Source organism: Kwoniella europaea, chromosome 1, assembly GCF_036810445.1.
Source record: "Kwoniella europaea PYCC6329 chromosome 1, complete sequence".
Taxonomy (NCBI): domain Eukaryota; kingdom Fungi; phylum Basidiomycota; class Tremellomycetes; order Tremellales; family Cryptococcaceae; genus Kwoniella; species Kwoniella europaea.
The window spans coordinates 16,192,581-16,210,821 of NC_089487.1; the positions used below are offsets into that span (position 1 = coordinate 16,192,581).

General features: G+C 44.5%; 7 protein-coding genes across 7 annotated transcripts; 3 read left to right on the forward strand and 4 right to left on the reverse strand.

The window, feature by feature from the left end:
- Nucleotides 1–186: 186 nt before the first annotated feature.
- V865_006168 (uncharacterized protein) lies at nucleotides 187–1,367 on the reverse strand (the record flags this gene model as incomplete). The annotated part of the gene is made up of 4 exons (XM_066229928.1): nucleotides 187–441; nucleotides 506–729; nucleotides 924–1,073; nucleotides 1,202–1,367. 4 exons carry the CDS (start codon nucleotides 1,365–1,367, stop codon nucleotides 187–189), a joined length of 795 nt encoding a protein of 264 aa, XP_066086025.1.
- A 274-nt stretch (nucleotides 1,368–1,641) lies between these two features.
- V865_006169 (uncharacterized protein) lies at nucleotides 1,642–3,331 on the forward strand (the record flags this gene model as incomplete). The annotated part of the gene is made up of 4 exons (XM_066229929.1): nucleotides 1,642–1,720; nucleotides 1,785–1,960; nucleotides 2,026–2,263; nucleotides 2,352–3,331. 4 exons carry the CDS (start codon nucleotides 1,642–1,644, stop codon nucleotides 3,329–3,331), a joined length of 1,473 nt encoding a protein of 490 aa, XP_066086026.1.
- A 448-nt stretch (nucleotides 3,332–3,779) lies between these two features.
- V865_006170 (uncharacterized protein) lies at nucleotides 3,780–4,570 on the reverse strand (the record flags this gene model as incomplete). Its single annotated transcript, XM_066229930.1, has 3 exons — nucleotides 3,780–3,808; nucleotides 3,903–4,078; nucleotides 4,179–4,570. The coding sequence occupies 3 exons, from the start codon at nucleotides 4,568–4,570 to the stop codon at nucleotides 3,780–3,782; spliced, it is 597 nt and encodes a 198-aa protein (XP_066086027.1).
- A 1,138-nt stretch (nucleotides 4,571–5,708) lies between these two features.
- V865_006171 (uncharacterized protein) lies at nucleotides 5,709–6,331 on the forward strand (the record flags this gene model as incomplete). The annotated part of the gene is made up of 3 exons (XM_066229931.1): nucleotides 5,709–5,854; nucleotides 5,935–5,962; nucleotides 6,068–6,331. 3 exons carry the CDS (start codon nucleotides 5,709–5,711, stop codon nucleotides 6,329–6,331), a joined length of 438 nt encoding a protein of 145 aa, XP_066086028.1.
- Nucleotides 6,332–6,903: 572 nt separating this feature from the next.
- V865_006172 (uncharacterized protein) lies at nucleotides 6,904–8,343 on the forward strand (the record flags this gene model as incomplete). The annotated part of the gene is made up of 5 exons (XM_066229932.1): nucleotides 6,904–6,970; nucleotides 7,051–7,246; nucleotides 7,391–7,641; nucleotides 7,753–7,968; nucleotides 8,105–8,343. The coding sequence occupies 5 exons, from the start codon at nucleotides 6,904–6,906 to the stop codon at nucleotides 8,341–8,343; spliced, it is 969 nt and encodes a 322-aa protein (XP_066086029.1).
- Nucleotides 8,344–8,949: 606 nt separating this feature from the next.
- V865_006173 (uncharacterized protein) lies at nucleotides 8,950–10,621 on the reverse strand (the record flags this gene model as incomplete). The annotated part of the gene is made up of 8 exons (XM_066229933.1): nucleotides 8,950–9,169; nucleotides 9,266–9,371; nucleotides 9,443–9,510; nucleotides 9,596–9,672; nucleotides 9,759–9,950; nucleotides 10,046–10,132; nucleotides 10,224–10,394; nucleotides 10,562–10,621. The coding sequence occupies 8 exons, from the start codon at nucleotides 10,619–10,621 to the stop codon at nucleotides 8,950–8,952; spliced, it is 981 nt and encodes a 326-aa protein (XP_066086030.1).
- Nucleotides 10,622–11,521: 900 nt separating this feature from the next.
- Nucleotides 11,522–16,834, reverse strand: V865_006174 (uncharacterized protein; the record flags this gene model as incomplete). Its single annotated transcript, XM_066229934.1, has 3 exons — nucleotides 11,522–13,788; nucleotides 13,848–16,493; nucleotides 16,582–16,834. 3 exons carry the CDS (start codon nucleotides 16,832–16,834, stop codon nucleotides 11,522–11,524), a joined length of 5,166 nt encoding a protein of 1,721 aa, XP_066086031.1.
- Between the last annotated feature and the right edge of the window lie 1,407 nt (nucleotides 16,835–18,241).

Consider the following 18,241-nt stretch of genomic DNA (forward strand, 5'->3'; position numbering starts at 1 on the left):
GTTATGTTATATCATGTTGTTGTGCATTCAACATATCGATATACGTACAGGAAGTGACATTGTAGAAAGTCACAATTGTTTCGTGAGGTTTTTCGTCATAAGCATGAAGAACAAGTTCACTCCACTACTTTAAATACATCAATCCAGCCCTCCTGTATCATTTTCCTCATTGACCTTAAAACCATCTTACGACCTAGCCGAAACCCCTTTCACACCCCATTTTCTCTTCACCCCTTTCCCCGCTGTCATTCCCTTCAAACCGTCCAACGGGCTTGAATCCTGCTTACCATCAACCCTATTGTAATTCACCACACCCAATTCAGGCGGTATATCACCACGTTCAGTAGCTGTCAGCTTTATGAAATCCAATAAGGCCGACGTGACTTGAATCGGTTGGTTGTGATTATGATTTTGATCTTCTCTGTTTGGTGTGTCAATGCCCTACAGCAGACAACGTACGACCATCAAGTTGGATTCCCTAATCAACCTAGTTGATTTCACTCACCTTATCACTTGCGTCGCCATTCACCATGGTCCATTTCTCGGGTAAGACGGGGAACCATTCTTGTGAATAAGCAGGTCTGACACCTCTTTCCTTTGCTTTTGACGAGAGATTAGGTTTGATATCTTCCCCTTCTTCCCCTTGTTGTTCGTCAAGTAACGAAGAGAGGGTGGGGAAGGTGGGTGAAGGCGGTGTAGAGCTGGAAGGATCGTATGATATCTCAGGAGCTGTAAGTTCAAGTGAAAGTGAAACGTCAGTACATGATACTAGTCCTTTTGGAATACATATTTTCAGAGACCGAGCGTGTCTCGTGAGGAGTGGAAAATAGGGAAGAATAGCCATTCTGTAGCCCTCCTGAGTAGATTCGCTGCTCCATTTCTGGTACAAGACATATTGGTATCAGTGTATCGACTCCACTCACCTTTACCCCTCTTCCTTTTCGACTCCCTCTTCATCCTCCTTACCCCCCACCCACTCTCCTCCTGCGCAGCTACTAGATCAATAGCATTGGCCTCGCGTCGTCCAGACAGATGAGCAAGTTCAAGTGATTCTTCGAATAAGTTGGTTATGTCTGATGCAATTGTTAGTCAGTATATCCAGTCTGACATATACCATTATAATCTCTTCGAGTACAGTTCGAGATCAGGTGTGGTGCTGGAGATGTAGGAAGGATGTGATATAAATATAACTTAAACTTACGATGTTCCAGCAATCGCTCAATCTCTGTTAGAGCACCTGCTTCTGCACCTTCGAAACCCCTCTTCAGTAACAGATCCACTATCACCTGTCGTACATACGCCTGAGGGACATCGGGAGGTAGGTAACTGGACGTCGAGCTAGAAGGCAGAGATCGTATGGTCGACATTGTTTGGGTTGTTTTGATTATGATGATGCAGAATACAGAAGAATGCAAGATTGTTTATGCGTTTATGCGGTTGTATGGTGAAGGTGGAGGAGGTTCGTGCGAATCCCACTTTCACTCCCTCAATCACATCACTGATTCTGCTATTTTTCTTTCGCTTTACTCTCTTCCTTGCTCTGCAAAGCAAAGCATTAGCGTTAGCAGCATCGGAGATCCATCTCTCCTCTACTTCCAGACGTCCAAGGAACCGCGACAAGCTTACTGCTCATCTCTCGAGATGACATCAAACAACGATAACCCCAATAAGATCCTTCTTCTCCATTCACCTATTCTCAACCCCTCATCATTCTTGACCCGTAAGCTGCAGCATCTATCTTTGTTGTGTGACTCAGCTTACCTCATGACCATGCATCTGAACAGGTCTGGCAGGTGTCGACGAACACAACGAGCCGGAAGATCATGGACGATGGACAATCGATAATAAATACTATACTGCCGATGTGGACATACATTGCGCACTTCTGAGTAAAACGGTTGATGATGGTCTGATCAGCAATTGGAGAGACATCGACGTGATACTGTATGTTTTTGAGGATGTAAGTTCAACTGATCATATACTTTTAATGTCGCTACTTTGCTTCTCGCTTACCGTTCGATGCAGATACCTGCATCATTACCTCCAACGTTGATCAAGCTATTATCAACACCTCGAGATATAGCTTTGGCTATACGATCACTTCCCTCCCAATCGTCAGAGCAGTGTGAAGATGAGCAGGAAGATGACTCAGACTTGGAGGAACATAAGGGCTCCACCAATGATGTAGTGGACATGCTGGAAGAAGTAGGAATGGAATTTGTGGACGAGGTTAATCCCTTGACTGAAGAAGATGACGAGAGGCGTGAGTACATGACATCTTACTATCCTATCTATACATCATTCTTTTACAGTGGTATTTGTAGCTTATATACTGACCATATGACCTATAGCCATGCCACCCCTGGAGATAATCCGACAAACACTAATGACCCACCTCTGGCCATCGATGAATCGTAAACCTCTAAACATAGCCAACACATCTGAATTACCGAAACCATCAGAAATCTCAGACCTTCCATTACCTCCTGCTTCTTCATCGACATTACCAATACCTCACATCTTCCCAGAGACATTCCAACCCACTTCGTCCTCTCAAATCTCACCAATCGGACCATCAGGTTCATCATTCCCTGATTTGGAAGATATCAAGAGGGAAATAGCCAAAGCCGACTTTGGAATTGATTTTGATGTTATTGATACGCTGGATAGGTTGAATGATGATTTCGATTTTGATGACGAGGATGAAGATTTTGGTCCGGCGGAAGAGGAATATGCAAGGTTGGACGATTGGTTAGACTCTGATGATGAAGATATAAACAATATCAAATCGAACAGGGATGATATCGAACCAGATGGGAGAGAGACAATACCATCAAAGCAAGATGATCTGGCATCAGTATTGGAATCGATATCAAAGCAAGATCAACAAATACTTCATCCGCACCCTGAGCCTCAGCCTGGTCTCGAGGGAGATTGGTTAGATACGGATGATAAGAAATTCGATCCGATCTTATCTGATTTACCATCAAGATCCACCAGTACCGCCTTACCTCAACGACAAGTGCAGGGAGGAGACGCAGAGGGGTTTGAAGATGATTTCGATGTTGATGAATTTACAGAATATCAAACTGCCCCTTCAACCCAATCTCGATCTCATCAACGGCAAGACAATTTGGATAATATGGATATGACGTTGGCTATGGACCCCACGCCGTTGTTATTGCATTTACAAAGTGTACGTGCCGAACTGGCCGCAGTGGAGGATCTGGATGAAAGAAGGTTCAGAGCAGGGAAGGAAGTACAGCAGATATTGGCTAGTTTGGGTATGGGAGAGATGGGGGATGATGATTTGGGATTGGATGAGATATGATGGGTGTGAACTTGTTAGTCAGTAGACATGATGCCGCTTTTACTTTGTGTACATTAATTAACTTGTCTTGAGATCATATGTGTACAGAGAATCGTGGTCATCAACTCATTGTATCATTGTCACCTGATCATACATGATCAAAAACATCATGCAGAGATTACCTCTTGTACTGCGTCCAATGAGCTCGCAGAGCCTTCAACACGCTGCAGCACCAGTGAAAGGATACTGTTAATTCTCACACCATCTCTGATACATTGCCCCTACGGGATCTCATCATGAAATAGCATTTGTGGTAAAATCAGATTTCCGTTCTGAATAAAGTACTACATATACAGTACGTTATGCGCCACAATACACGTGCTCAATTACGTCTCAGATATTGGAAGCTATACATATGGACGACGGTTTATACCTTGACTATCTGAACACTAGTGGCGGATCATCTTGATTATTGAGTATTGTAATCGATCGTCCATCCTGAACAGAAAGTAAAATGTAAGCGATCGCATACTGAGCCATGACCTGCCACAAGCGAGGATCCGATATTCAGTACTGACTGTATTATACTCACGTTGTTTGATATTTAAATTAGGATCTTCATCACCTTCAACACAAGGGTGTATCCTAGTAGAATCCTTGGTAACTTTATCAATGTCAATACCTTCAATGGCGCTCAGACAGTATTTCGGCGTTGAGGTGGAAGTGGGATCACCAACTGATATTCTACCTTGTTCATCCATCATCCATCTGTATATAGGATAACAAATCAGTTAAGAGTCCTATAATACAGTATTTTAGATCCGGCTAGACATTCAATCGCAATTGACTTTGGCTTGACTGTACTTACTTTTGTCTATCAATGGACGTATCAGGTTTGGTCAATTGTACATTCTGATTATCCCCAATAGGATCAACAGATTCCAAAGCGAATGCGTTCGAGGGATTATAGACGGTGAAACTACCTGGGAAAGCGATATTCCAAGCCCACTTCTCTGCACCCTCATCGCAATTCTCCGTTCTCAGATATGGCATTCTGGCGTTACCTTCACCTAATACATCTCCGAGACAATGCGAGATGTTGCTGAGTAGTTTGAGACGGAAAGCACCGTCGTCTCCTGTTCGAGTACTGAGATTGGGGTTGGGGCTGAAAGATGAAATGGTCGAAGGAAGGATCGACACCGCGCTCGAAGAGGAGATGAGGGATAAGACAGATAAAGATAAGGCTGCTGGGAAATGCATGTTGGAGCAGAACGGTGGGTTGGTAACGTGGAATTAGTATTGAGATAGATAGGTATAAGCAGGATGTAGTCTCATTTATTGTCAATCAATGATAAAATATTGGGAAAGACTAGGACCTCTTCCATCCGACTCGTTTTGTGTATATCACACAGACATTCTATCGAGTCGTCCTAGAGAGCATAGGGTCTGACTACCTACTCTACAAAGGAGGGAGTCATCGTGAAAGGTAAGTACGAACTCATCAATCTGAATCTTGCGAATCACTGTCACCCTTTCTTTGCTACTATCTCCTTTCTAATCGTCATCGACAATTCAATCTTCCTCTCCTTTATCACATCTCGTGTCATCACCTTCAGCACATTCCATCTCCATCGTCTTCATCTTCATCTTTATCCAGATTTCCTTCTCAGCATATAATGTACATCGCGTTATTATCATTCCTATATAGAATGACATTCACCGTTATCGATTCTTCGAGTCAGATTTCCTTCACTGAATCAAGCTGCTCTTTCTCCCAAAATCTCCTTTTGCTCTCTTCACATCACTCCCCTATGCTCCAGTCAAATCAACGAAATCACTACTTTTCTTCTGTTTCTTCTGACCCTTCCCATCATGTTGACCTACTTCCTTCCTCGAAGCTTCATAGGTGGAAGCTCTTTTCTTTCCCTTGGTTTTGGGTTGTTTCGGATAAACCATCTTCATCTCCTTAACCTCGACAAAACAAGTAAAATTCCTACCCGTCATTGCTAGGTCTGCTGGTCTCGCGGATTACTTTGTATGAGGCTTTGAGGGGCATTTTGTGTGGTATGGATGTGTATGCTATCAATCGGAAGACAGAAGAGGGATATCATTCATGCATTCTTGCGCGATCTGTCCTCTTGTAGTCACCCACAGTATCAACATTCACTTGTACACGTGAACCACAGTCAGCTACAGGTTCTATCACCATGATATGATATCAGTGTCAGGTACGAATGGATGTGGTCCGGATATCCGGTACCGGACCAATCATGTCCCATGACATTACGAGATTTGACTCTGTTCAGATATTTACGGGAACCGCTCCGTCTGTCTGTCTATATATACACATCAAGATAAACGCAAGTCAGATCTACATCCCCCATCTTCACTGAGCAACATGCCACCATACACACCCATACTCCTTCAACATGTCAATTTGCCCGTTCCAAAAGGTACATTACATCTGGCTCAAGAGTTCTACGGAGAAGTCATTGGATTTGAGAATGATCCTGTACCGCAATTACAGAGGGATATCCTCTTATGGTGAGTCAGTCCACCCTCACCCTCTCCAATCATCATATTCGGGAGTAGTGACTGATCAATTCATACATTTATGAATTTAGGTTCAGGATAGGAGATGGTCCTCAACAAGTGAGTCAAGAGTCAGGAATCAAGAACGGCCTATCGTTCCTTTACATCTTTCCGTATTTCTGCCCTGACGCAGTAAGCTGACTTGAAGTCATGTGTGCTTTGTAGATCCACGTAGCTTTCGAAAACATCTCCCCCGACTCCAAGATCATCTCCTCCCGTCATCCATGTTTTCAACTTTCCTCGCCCGAAGCACTCCTCTCCCTCCAGAGGAGAATATACGAGCACAAGCAGTCCGGCGCAGAATCATCAGCGCTGGAATGTGATCAACCGGGAGAAGAGAACTCGGGTTCGAAAGGTGTAGAGTACCCTACGAGGTTCTTCGTTAGGGATTACGCAGGTAACAGGTTGGAGTTCAGTGCGCCGAAGTGATGGAGTATGCAGGCAGGAAGGAGACTGTACGTAGTGTATGTAAGTCATTGTAACATGGGAATAAATTCGTTGATATGGGGTTACATATATCTGCCCTGGAAAGTACTGCACTGCTAGATAGTAGTAGTGTAACACTGTGTAGCCACTGCTGTCCTTTGCTCTGCTCATGCAGCGTGTCATGCATGATTCTTATGTACAGTGTTTGCTATAGACAGTTGTATTTGTTTGTATACTCGAGATCCTGATTGATTACAAATCACTGAGACACGATTACAGGGAAATTAAAGGGGTTGGGTTGAATTCAGGATCATTAGACGTAACAGATTAATAAATATCGAATGATAGATTAGCATGTGTATGTTGTATGTTGTGTTTCGCATATAAGATATGGCTTGGGCGTTGTTTAGTGTTTTCTTTTCAGTCAACTACTATCATTCACTTATTTCACTTGTCAACATCCTCCAACATACACGTAGAGGCAGTATTTTTTGCGACGAGTACTTGCATCGTTCTTCTCCTTCCTGACTCTGATGATCATATAACGAAACGTCTGACCTATAACGAAACCTATCATGCCTCCTAAACGACCACCTCCTCTCTCCAAAAGCCTCTTCGCACCTCAAGGACCCCTCAGTCCATGTATGCCATTATTCACTTCTACCTCTACTTCTGGAATCACATTGACTGATTTCTTTTTCTCTGTGTTCATTTCGTTGTAGCTTCAGCCCCTTTACCTCCTTCACCATCTACTATCCACCCGGAATTCATCATTGATACTCACTCGTTCATCAAGAAGATCGAACCTACTCCTGATCCGATATACGATGGTCTCGACCCTTCCTTCCCCCGTCCTCCTGTTAGGAGTGCAGTACAGGTGAAAATGGACGTATCGGCCGAACCTGCCCAAGCTGTTCTGTGAGTAGCCGATGGTTCTCTATGGTCTCAGCCACCGCAATGAATGGCGTTATACGGGATCCTTTGAAGACCATACTTCTAATTGTTATACCAATACACTACTAGAAGAAAAGAAAGATGAGCTGATGAAGGACTCACTTTTAGCGGAGTCAAACCATTCTCGATCCACCCAACCATCCTCAACCTCACTTTAGTAACTCCACCCAGTATAACCAACATTGCCAAAGGTGCTGTCGACATCATCGTACCCTCCACATTCCCCTTATCAGAGAAAGAATGGGATCTTTTGGAAGAAGCTGTGAATGCACTGGATGGATGTTGGGGTAAACCGGAAGGTGGGGGGAGCACACCGGTAACGGGTGAGAATGGGAAAGAACCTGGAAAAGTTGTTATTTGTGAGTTGACATTAAAAGATCTGACCTGTATCTCTCGCTCGTCCCAGACAGACTCAACGCCAATCCCATCTTCTTGCAATTTCATTACTGATATTTTTTTTTCCTCTATAGCCGGTATCCTCCCTCCCCCACTGACCAAAACTTCTACCCCTCTCCTCAATTCCGAAGCATATAACCTTCATCTCGCTCGACTTGCCAGCCTCTCCTTGCACGCCAACGTATATCTCAAAGCCTTACCTCCAGTGGTGGACATCGTCCAGGGTAAAGAGGGAGAGGGGAAATGGTGGGATGATCGTAAAGAGTTGGAAAGGGTTTTGAGAATGTATAGTGGGTATCAGATCATTTCTTATACCTTCGCTTTAAGGGGTATACAAACCTCAGTAACTTCAGTCGAATACCTCTCGTATGCTCGCAACGATCGTAAAGAGTTCAGACTGAAGAATCATTTCATCTCATTTCATAGTCTCCCCTGCGATCGAAGCGTTTGGTACCCATCGTATAATCTTCGGTTCTACCCCTGCCTTACCTCTCGCCGACTTGACCAAAGTATCACCCATCCCAGGTGATCTGGAACAACCCATATCGAACGGTGAATGGTATTCCGTCTTGAGGAGGGTCATCACCCAATTGGGAGAAGGTAAAGAGGAGTTGACAGGTGTGATGGGTGGTAATGCCGCGAAAGTCTATCGATTGGCCCATTAATCGGTATGAACTACTGGACCAGAATCAGATGTTTGCTAGACTGGTTGAGTAAAAAGATGGACCGGAATAGTTCGAGGACATACATAACATATTCTATCAAGGTCGAAGATGCATACGGATAGGACGATGGATTACATATATCAATGATGCGGAGAAGGTACATAAGAGGAATTCGGATATTCTGAAGGAAAAGGTAATGACGATGATGATAAACTGTATATTCACTTAATGCATATTCATAACGATTATTTGGAGCTGACTACTTGATTCTCGATGTTCGCTTTGCTCAATCTGAAAATATACTTACACAATCTCACTCGGTCGATATCAACCTCCATTTGGGATAGCAAGACTGATTCAGCTCTGGATCAGTAATCATAGGCATGAGCATACTGACAACAATCACAGTTCTGCACTATCGAAGTTGATAGAACGATCCTCAGGTTGACCACCAAGCATGGAATGACTGGACGTTATAATGATACATGACATCTCATAGCTCGACCATTTACTTCCAGATTCGACTTTACTAACGATACACATATACTTATATTACTAGAGGTATTATCGAAAAAAAAGCTTGAAGGCTTCGTCACGATGCTCGTTTTATCCAGCAACGATGGCTCCACCATTAACATGGATACTCTGACCACTAATGAAACTAGCATCTTGACTTGCCAAAAACACGTATGCCGGACCGAGCTCTGAAGGTTGGCCAATTCGACCGATGGGTGCGGGGGAATTGTGCCATTCTTTCATTTGATCTTCGGACATTGCTGCTGGTTGAAGAGGAGTCCATACTGGTCCGGGACAAACTGCGTTTACCCTAATATACAAAATGCATATTTAGTAAGATCAAATCACATACCTGATCAAGACCTCGAAAGAGACTAAGAGAGGACGAGGGAAACGTGAAACTGACCTGATACCTTTCGATAGCAATTGGTTGGATAGACATCTAACCATAGCTACTTGAGCTCCTTTGGTCATACTGTAGTCTACCAACATGGGAGGACCAGCGTAAGCGACTAGCAAAAGAAAGACAGATTAGCCCATTTGTATAATGCAATAATATAGCTGAGAGTGTGAGAGTACTCACCTTGAGAAGCTGTGACGATGATGGAACCTCCCTTGGGAATGTGAGGTACAGCAGCTCTGGTCATAAAGCTATAATGGTTCGCGAGACACGACGATCAGTCAGTTTGTCTGCGTTGCCAGCGACTGGGTGTAAGGATCTGTGTAGACAACTCACAAAGTACCATAGATGTTGGTCTTGATAGTTCTATCGAATTGCTCAGTGGTGATATCAGTAATATCAGGGATGGAGTACTACAACAAAACATCTTATCAGCTATAATCCAAGACAGTGATATATGGATGCATGAAGTCATGAAGTTTGAGAACTCTGAACTCACCATGACACTAGCGTTATTAACCAATACGTCGATCTTGCCCCAAGCTTGTACGACACTATCGATCACTCTCTTACAACCTTGTTCGTCCCTTATATCTTGAGGGAACAGCAGACATTGTCCACCAGCTTGGACGATCAGTTGTTTGGATTTCTCGGCATCTTTCTGTTCTTCTGGCAAGTATACCAATGCGACCTAACACCGCAAAAGTAGCTCTATCAGCATTCCGGAAATTAAACAGGAACAGTAAATGGTGACTATAAATGTTTGAAATGGTTAGATGAACTCACATCTGCACCTTCCATAGCAAACATCACGGCAGCCGCTCTACCTATACCTGAATCACCTCCAGTGACGATCGTCTTCTTGCCTAGGAGCTGTGACAACCATCATACATAGATATTGTCAGTATTATACGATATCTGTATATGCGATTCCAGCAGAGAAATTGACTTCGACTCAGCTCACCTTCTTAGCAGCTTTGTATTGGGTGAAATCATCATCACCTTCCTGTAAAGTTGCCGGAGCAGGTTTCTTGGTCATATCCTCTTGGATACCCACTGCTCGATCTACTTGAGATTCGATAGGGAAATCACCAGGTTTGGCAAATTCTCCTTTGGACGCGGTCTCACCGCCGGGCTATAACGGGGAACATATAAGGGGTGGACGTCAGTATCTCATGGGTCGATGAGAGATGATGGGGAATACTGTAGTGATGAAGGATTACGATCACGATTAAAACCAGCATACAGTGATATATAGATAAAACGACACTCAAGTGGGTGGGATGAGAGAGAATAACTCACAGCAGCAGTAGCGCTCTCACCGCCTGTAGCTTTATCAACGATTGATTTGACTGTGTCCATATTGTATGATTATTTCTTGTTGTATGATTATAACACAAAAATAAGAGGGGAAAGGCTTTCAATCTATGTACGAGTTACCTCTGTGTGCATATATATCGTTGAAATCAACCGATGAGGTCGTCTTGCCATGTAAATGACAGCTGACTGACGAGGTCTTTCATACACCGTATTTTACATACTCTGATTGGGGTATGACGTCGGTTGGGTCATGAAAATGGATTTCTCCCTCAACAGGTCTTCACGCTCAAGCGCATACGTAGTGGATACATGCGATTACCTAGATGTCCTCATACCGATGATTTAGATTCACGATATCTAATGCAAGTATCAAGGACAAGAGGATCGAAAACTGAACTTAGATACTCGTATCTTTCCTACGTCATATCAACAAGATACGTGCCTGGTGACACACCCTACGGAAAACCGTTCAAAATTATCTGTCTGTGAATGAGTCCTCGCCAACAGTTACAGTTGATATGCACACGTAGGATATATATATCTTTGCATTAACATCCAAAGTATCTTAAGAAGCTAACTATCCTATAATTTTAAACCCGATAAAAAGACAAAAAGGGTCCAACTGAAGTTAACAAACATGAAAGCAGAAAGGAAAAAAGCTGATGGTAGAACGATAAACGAAACCTGATCAGATAAAAGTATGTAATTGTGATGATCCTATGGTATCTTTATTGTGGCTCAGCCATAATTCTTGAGAGTTAAAGATTGAGAGGGGCAAGATGCATATGCGGTTGGAAGGGCGGGGGAGGAGAGATTCTAAGTTAATGTCCTATTTGTTCTTCACTGGTATAAATGATGCCAAAAGTCGTATCCGTAAGAGTTGAACTTGCTTGAAGAGTTCAATTTATTGTCCATCCTTTCTTTCTTATTTCACAAACACATCTATTCACGTAATGTACCATAATCTCTAAATTCCAACGAATTCGCTTGCAAAGTAGGATTAGAGATCAAAGCTTTCGATACAGGTTTACCCACTGCACTTCTCCTCTTCGCTCCTTGTTGAGATCCAATCGAACTATTCAAAGTAGTCGGAGAATGAGGTTGATTGTTATAATTCAGGTTCATATTCGAAGTGGATGTACCAAGATAAGATCTGGTGGCAATGTCCTCAAATGGGTTCTGAGATATTCTCGATCTACCTTGTGATTGACCTTGTTGGTGGGGATTTTGGAACCATGAAGTACCAAATACGGAAGGACCATAATTTGGATTCGTAGGTGATCTCGAATCTCCCGAGCCGGAATAATTGGACGAAGATGCACCGTAACTCTCTCTTTCAAGTCTTTGCTGTTCCCTCATCGATCGGTCGTTCTCAAATGGTGAGGCGTAGAAAGAACTGGGTCGGTCATCAACCTCACTAGCAGCGATGGAAGGTGCCATCGATACCCTCCTTGAATTGCCGTTCCAGTTGGATTGAGCGTATACCTCAGACATAGGTCGATGATCACCAAACATCGACATGTGCTCGGATAATCGCTTGTGAACCGCTTTATCATTCGATTTCTTGACTCTCTTGTAGATCCAATATACCAATCCTATCCACAAAATACCTCCGATGGCAACACAGACTCCAATGATGATGTTTCGTTTTCTATTACTATCCGACGATCCGCTGGTAGTCGACGACGACTGGGGAGCGGTCTCAGAGGATGCAGCAAGTGGGAAAGCAGTGTTGATCTGAGCAGCCAAAGCACCTTCTATACCCGTCTGATTGTAGAGTGGTGAAGAAGAGGTCTTGATATAAGCGTTGAGAGTATCGAAATATTTGGTTGGGATGTATGACATGTATTGAGTGAGGAGCGAAGTCTTATCTCCATCCCAGGCGGCAGGTTGGTATACTTGAAGACCATAAGTCTTTACGTCGGACGTGTTGATCTCAAGCGCATTGCTGATCAAAGTAGGGAAAGTGTTGAGCAACTGAGATGTAGCATCAGACGAGTTGACCACGAACCACCAAGGATAGTAATCTGCCGAGAGCAAGATCGCAATCAAGGTCTTGTCCTGGATCGGATCGTCCTCTCCGCCCGAGCCGGCGTTAGCATCGTTGGCGACCGAGTTTGCAGGAACAATCAACGTTGGCATACTGCTAGGAATGGTAGCGACTGAAGGGGTAGTGGTGATGGCAGTGGTCTTGGTACCAGTGGTAGTAGGAGTTTCAGAAGTAGACTCGCTAGTCCATTCTTCAGTCGATGACGCTTGCGTATAACCAATCAACCAGGTCTGCGTTGGGGTGTACGCATCATCTGTCGTGCTGGTGGCATTATAGGACGATGTCGATGAAGCAGTAACAGATGCTGAACTCCATTCGGATTCCGTTGAGGTAGGTACGAAAGTGCTAACACCAGTCCCGTTGACCGAAGGAGTCGAAGTAGCGGTATAAATGCTGCTAATCGCATCCGATGGGATAGCGGAAACCGTCTCGGTGGCCGATGTCTCATTGCCGGAAGTTGAACTGGAGACCTCATCAGAAGGATTAGCAGTGGCAGTAGCTGACACTCCAGAGGATGTGCCTGCATCGGAGCCATTGATAGTGGTCGATGGCTCTTGTGATAGGCTAGTGGGTGTTCCATTACTGAACGACTCCGTGGTGGTCGGGGTTGTCGAAGTGATGAGCTCATCAGATTCGGAAGCGGATGAAGCGACTGAAGTGAAGGGGGCAGACGAACTCTCAACATCCGTTGTAAGTGAAGGCGATGAAGTAGGTTCCGTGAGAGAAGATTCGGTTTCAGTGGCGAGAGAGGAAGCGTTCGAGGTGGATTGAGCTGATTCCTCGCTTGTACTGGTGACCGGTAAGAAGCTTGGTTCGGTGGTGCTTGTGGCTGATGATCCCACCTCTGAGGTGACAGGCGAAGTTTCGACAGAAGGCGTTGTGCTGGTCAGGCCGGCTGTGGTGGTAGTATCAGTGATAGTGGGGGGTTGGGAAACCTCTGAAGTGGCAGCAGCTGATTCAACCGTCGATGAACTCGATGTTTCCACAGATGAACTAGATGGAGCATCACTAGTAGTGGCAGCTTCATTTGATGACAATTGCGAGGAGGTTGCTACCTCGCTGGAATCCGGTTCTTCACTGGATGTAGTCGAGGGTATGGCTTCAGCAGCAGGTTGAGTCGTGGTAGCCGCCGAGAGGGTGTCGCTCGTACCGACCGAAGCTGAAACGAAGATATGAGTTAGTCTAGTGGTTCAAGGGTATGACAATTGTAAGCCTCACCTGCAGTACTAGCTCCAACACTGATAAGAGGCGTTTCAGAAGTAGCGGCTGCGGTGGCACTATCCGGTGAAGAAGTCGCAATGGTGGAAGTAGCTGGTTCTGTTTCCGAAGCTATCGAAGTGGAGGTTGCAGTGTTAGCTATTGAGGTTTCAACGAAAGCGGGAGCGAGTAGAATCGCGCTTGAATCAGTAATTGAAGAACTTGACATTGTGGTAGAAGGAATTGCGAAAGTTGAGGACAAGGATATTGAAGATAGAGTTTTGAAGAACGAAACACTTGAAGGCGTGAGGTTTGAGGGAAAGAAGGTAATAGAACTTGTCAAAGAGAATGAAGGTTCAAGAAGAGAATCACTGGAAGAAGTGGCAACAAAAGCGAAAGTAGAAGTCAAAGAAGGTGTCCAAGTTGAAGAGGAATTCCAGCTTGCAGAAATATTTGTAAAAGGTGGTGATGCAGGAGAGACCGTGTCGGATCCATTGATTGTTTGATCCCACGGAGATGAAGCGAGCTCATTAGACACACCAAGAGCAGTGATGGCGGGAGTGGAAGATCCTGACACTGATGACCAGTTTCCAAAAGATGAAAATGGCGTTGATTCATTCCAAGACGCCCATGATGAAGTAGGTTCTGCAATGGTCGTACTGATCCCAAACGTTGCAATGCTAGTATTGAACCATGCTGATGATTGGGTTGAGGTAGAAGGTAAGTTCAAGGTAGATGTAACTGAAGGTGAGACCAATGTTGAGGTTGTCGCCTGCCCATCAGGCATGGTAGTGACAACACTGGAAGTGGTTGAAGAAACCCACTCGGAGATTGAGGTGGAAGCGGTCGTCGCCTCAAGATACGATGACAATTTTGTAACGCTCAACCCGGAAGTCGAAATATTTTGCGAAGAGGAATCGGTAGCGGAAGCTAACCAAGTCTTTGAGGGCTGAGATACGGGATCTGGCACAGAAGAGGGAGATGATGTCGAGACATTGTAAACAGAAGTTGTAACATGCCCATCTGGATTCGTGAGCGTCGTAGCTAATATGCTGTCCGACCAAGTAGGTGAACTCGCAGCTGAGCTAGAATTCCACGCCACAGAGATTGTAGACGTTGATGGATTTTCGACAAGCGACGTTGCGTTGGGCGAAGAAGATGAAGCAGCCGATGTGGCCGTTGAGCTCGGTTTCGAATTAAGTGAGGTCGAGGAAAATTCCACCGTTTCTGTGGCTTCAGTGGAGGGCGTTGAAAAGTCACTCGTTGACGACACCGATGAGAGAGTCGAGGTGTCAGGAGGTATTGACGGGTCCATCCAGGTTGAAGTAGATTCGACTGGAGTTAGGGTCGATGACGAAGTTGTAATGGTTGGAGACGTACTAGATTCACTCCTTGTTGAAGACGAGGTTTGTACTGAGGAATCAGACCACGGAGGGACAGACTCAGCGGAAGATGACACTACTGGATTATCGGATGACCAAGTGGAGGTACTTGTTTCCCATGCTGAACTGGAAGTGATTGGAGCAGGATCGCTCCATGAAGATGCCGAATCCATGATGGATTGGGAAAGCGAAGCGGATGTCGGTGTCACGCTGATTGATGCTTCGAGGGACCAGGTAGAAGATGTCGAAATGCCCGAAGCGGAATCACTCCAGATTGATGCAGTAGGTCGCGTTGGCTCTCCCGACCCTGACTCAACAGATAGTGTTGCGGTCTCGGTGGGTGTATCGGACGGCCAAGCAGAATCACCTGATTCCCACGCTGCATTTGAGGTGGTAGATCCAGGTTCAATCCAACTTGAAGAAGTAGGTTGAGCCGCCTGATCAGTGGTAGATTCGGACCAAGATTCGACAGGTGAGGTCGCAGCTGATATACTGGCAGACTCGAGCGATTCACTTGATGAGGATTCGACACCTGCTGATCCTTCTCCACTTCCCTCTACCCGTTCATTCTCCTGCCTCTTGTGTCCATTTGCGAAACGAGGATTTCTTGATCTTGATCTTGATCTTGACGCGTGTCTTGAGTGAGTTGGAGGTAATGTGCTTGCATTTGCGAATATTATAGGCGAACGCCATCGCCATTGTCCATCATGAAATTCTCGTAAACGAGTTGATAAAATTGAAGAAGAAAGAAAATAACGATGAAAATGAAAATTTAGGATTGAAGTAGAAGTGAAGTTAAGATTGAATAAAGAAGATACTTGGCAATTGAGATTATACTTGAGTTTGAACTTGGACTTACTTATTATAGTGTTACCGACTGCATCAATTGTAGTCGTTGATGCTTCTTCTGATATTGATGTTGAAGTAGAGGTGGAAGCAGCTTCATTGGTGATACTGGATGTTGATTCCGCTGATGAAGTAGAGGTGAAAGTAGCTTCAGTGGGGTTACTGGATGTTGATTCCGCTGATGAGGTCGAGGTAGATACAGGTGAAGAGGTTGAGGTTGATGTTGAGGTTGGTTCGACAGTCGAAGTGGAAGTGGAAGTTGAAGTGGACTCTATAGTCGAAGTGGTAAAAGCCAAAGTTGATTTGGCAGATCCTTCCACCGAGGATGTCGACGTTGACGAAGTAGTAACTGCCGATGACGACTCGATAGTAGAAGTAGATGATGTATCCAAAGGTGAAGCTGCAAGATCAAGTAAACCATCCAATAATCCCACATCGGCTGGAATAACAGCATACCGAACCATATCATCAGCATGCATCCTTCTATTTTCGTCCGTACATACTAAACGATGGGATGGAAGACTCACCATCTAGATCGAGATCTAACTGCTTTTTGATCCTCTCCCTATTCCTCCACTGATTGTCCACAACATCAATCTCCTCCGCTATCCAACTCTGTCTTTTACCTCTTGTATGATTCGACCTTCTTTCCAACCTCGATGACGAGTGTTCATTGGCAGATACCAAATCCAATTGTCCGATAATACATAGAACTAAGATCAGAAACAATGGTCCATTTCCAAATCCGAATCTAGATCCTGATGATCTCATTCCCGTCATATTTCCAGAAGATTTTAGCCCGTAGGCTCTCTCTTTATCTTTTCCTACACAAGATCGTTTGTTATTTGTTGTCGTTGGCGTTGGTGTTGTCAAAGAGCGTGAGGTAGATAAAACATTGAAGGCGACCGATTCTTTTGGTGATGGCACTTTGACGAGAAGAGGAAGTAGTCAAGAATCAACTGGAGGATGGATGATTTGGTTTGATTTGATTTGATTTGGCGAGGGCCGTCCAGCGGGTTTGGGCTATCCAAGGTAAGGAGGTGAGAGATGAAAAGAAGGTGTCGCGCGTATGTGTAGGATTGATGAAAGGATACGAGTATTGACGATTTACGAGTTTAGTTTTTCAGTGCTTTGCTATTGCTGTTGGTAGGTTGAAAACGAGTGTGAGTTATGCTGTCGTGGTTGTAGTTGTGATGGCGGTGTTTGTGATGACGAGAGAGTAAGGTGGAGAGTATGTGATGTATGATGGGATGGGATGAGGAGAGGTGTGGTGGGTCGTTGAGTTACAGAGTCAGAGTTGTTGTTGGTGTCAGCGTAATGAAGAGAAAGGACAGAGGTGAGAGTGGCGTCGTATAGCATGTACCGCACAGACCATCAGCAAAGGACTTGACTAGCATGAAGAACAGCCGAGACTTTGGGACATTGTACCGGATAGACAGACACAGGATAGAGGTCAAAGCGTAATGATGAAACAGGTACATCCAATTGAAGAATCCGTGCTCCGCTCCTTCCTCCTCCTTCTTCCTCTCTGCATGCCATACAGTATATATGTACAGTACACTTTCATAGTAGGTTGTGTAACTCACCTAGCCGTTTCGTTCATCCACTCACTCCAATCTCTTATTGTTTGTTTTTCTTTTCCCTATATCTGACTACGCGTGGAGCAAAGATGATAAAAGAACACAGCGATCAACGTATATGTTCTCTATCCTCTTTTCTTCACTTTCGCTGGACTATATTGGCGGTGTTCGTGAGTGATTGTAAGTATGGTATGTATGGCGATGGATTAGATGTGTAGTGAGATGAAGAGATGATGAACATGAAAGCAAGACAGAAAAGATCTTCTACATACAGCAAACAGCTTGTTCTCCATGTATGTCAGGGTACGCTGTTGTCTCTCGGTGCGGTAGGCTTGAACCATTTGTGATTTTTACCCTGAATAAGGACGATGAGCTGCTTCGTTGTTTAATTGTGCCAAGGGGCCAGTTGCCAGAACCCAATAAAAATCACACGCGCAGGTCGTATGCAAATACAGTAAATAACCACGTTCCTATATGAAAATCTTACCTAATAACTTGATAGAACGAGTCGAGACTTCCGCAGACATAACTCAAACATCATAGTTGTAACATAGTTGGAGTTTCTAAATTATCAGAAGGAACGAGGGTGTTACAACGATCGAAGATT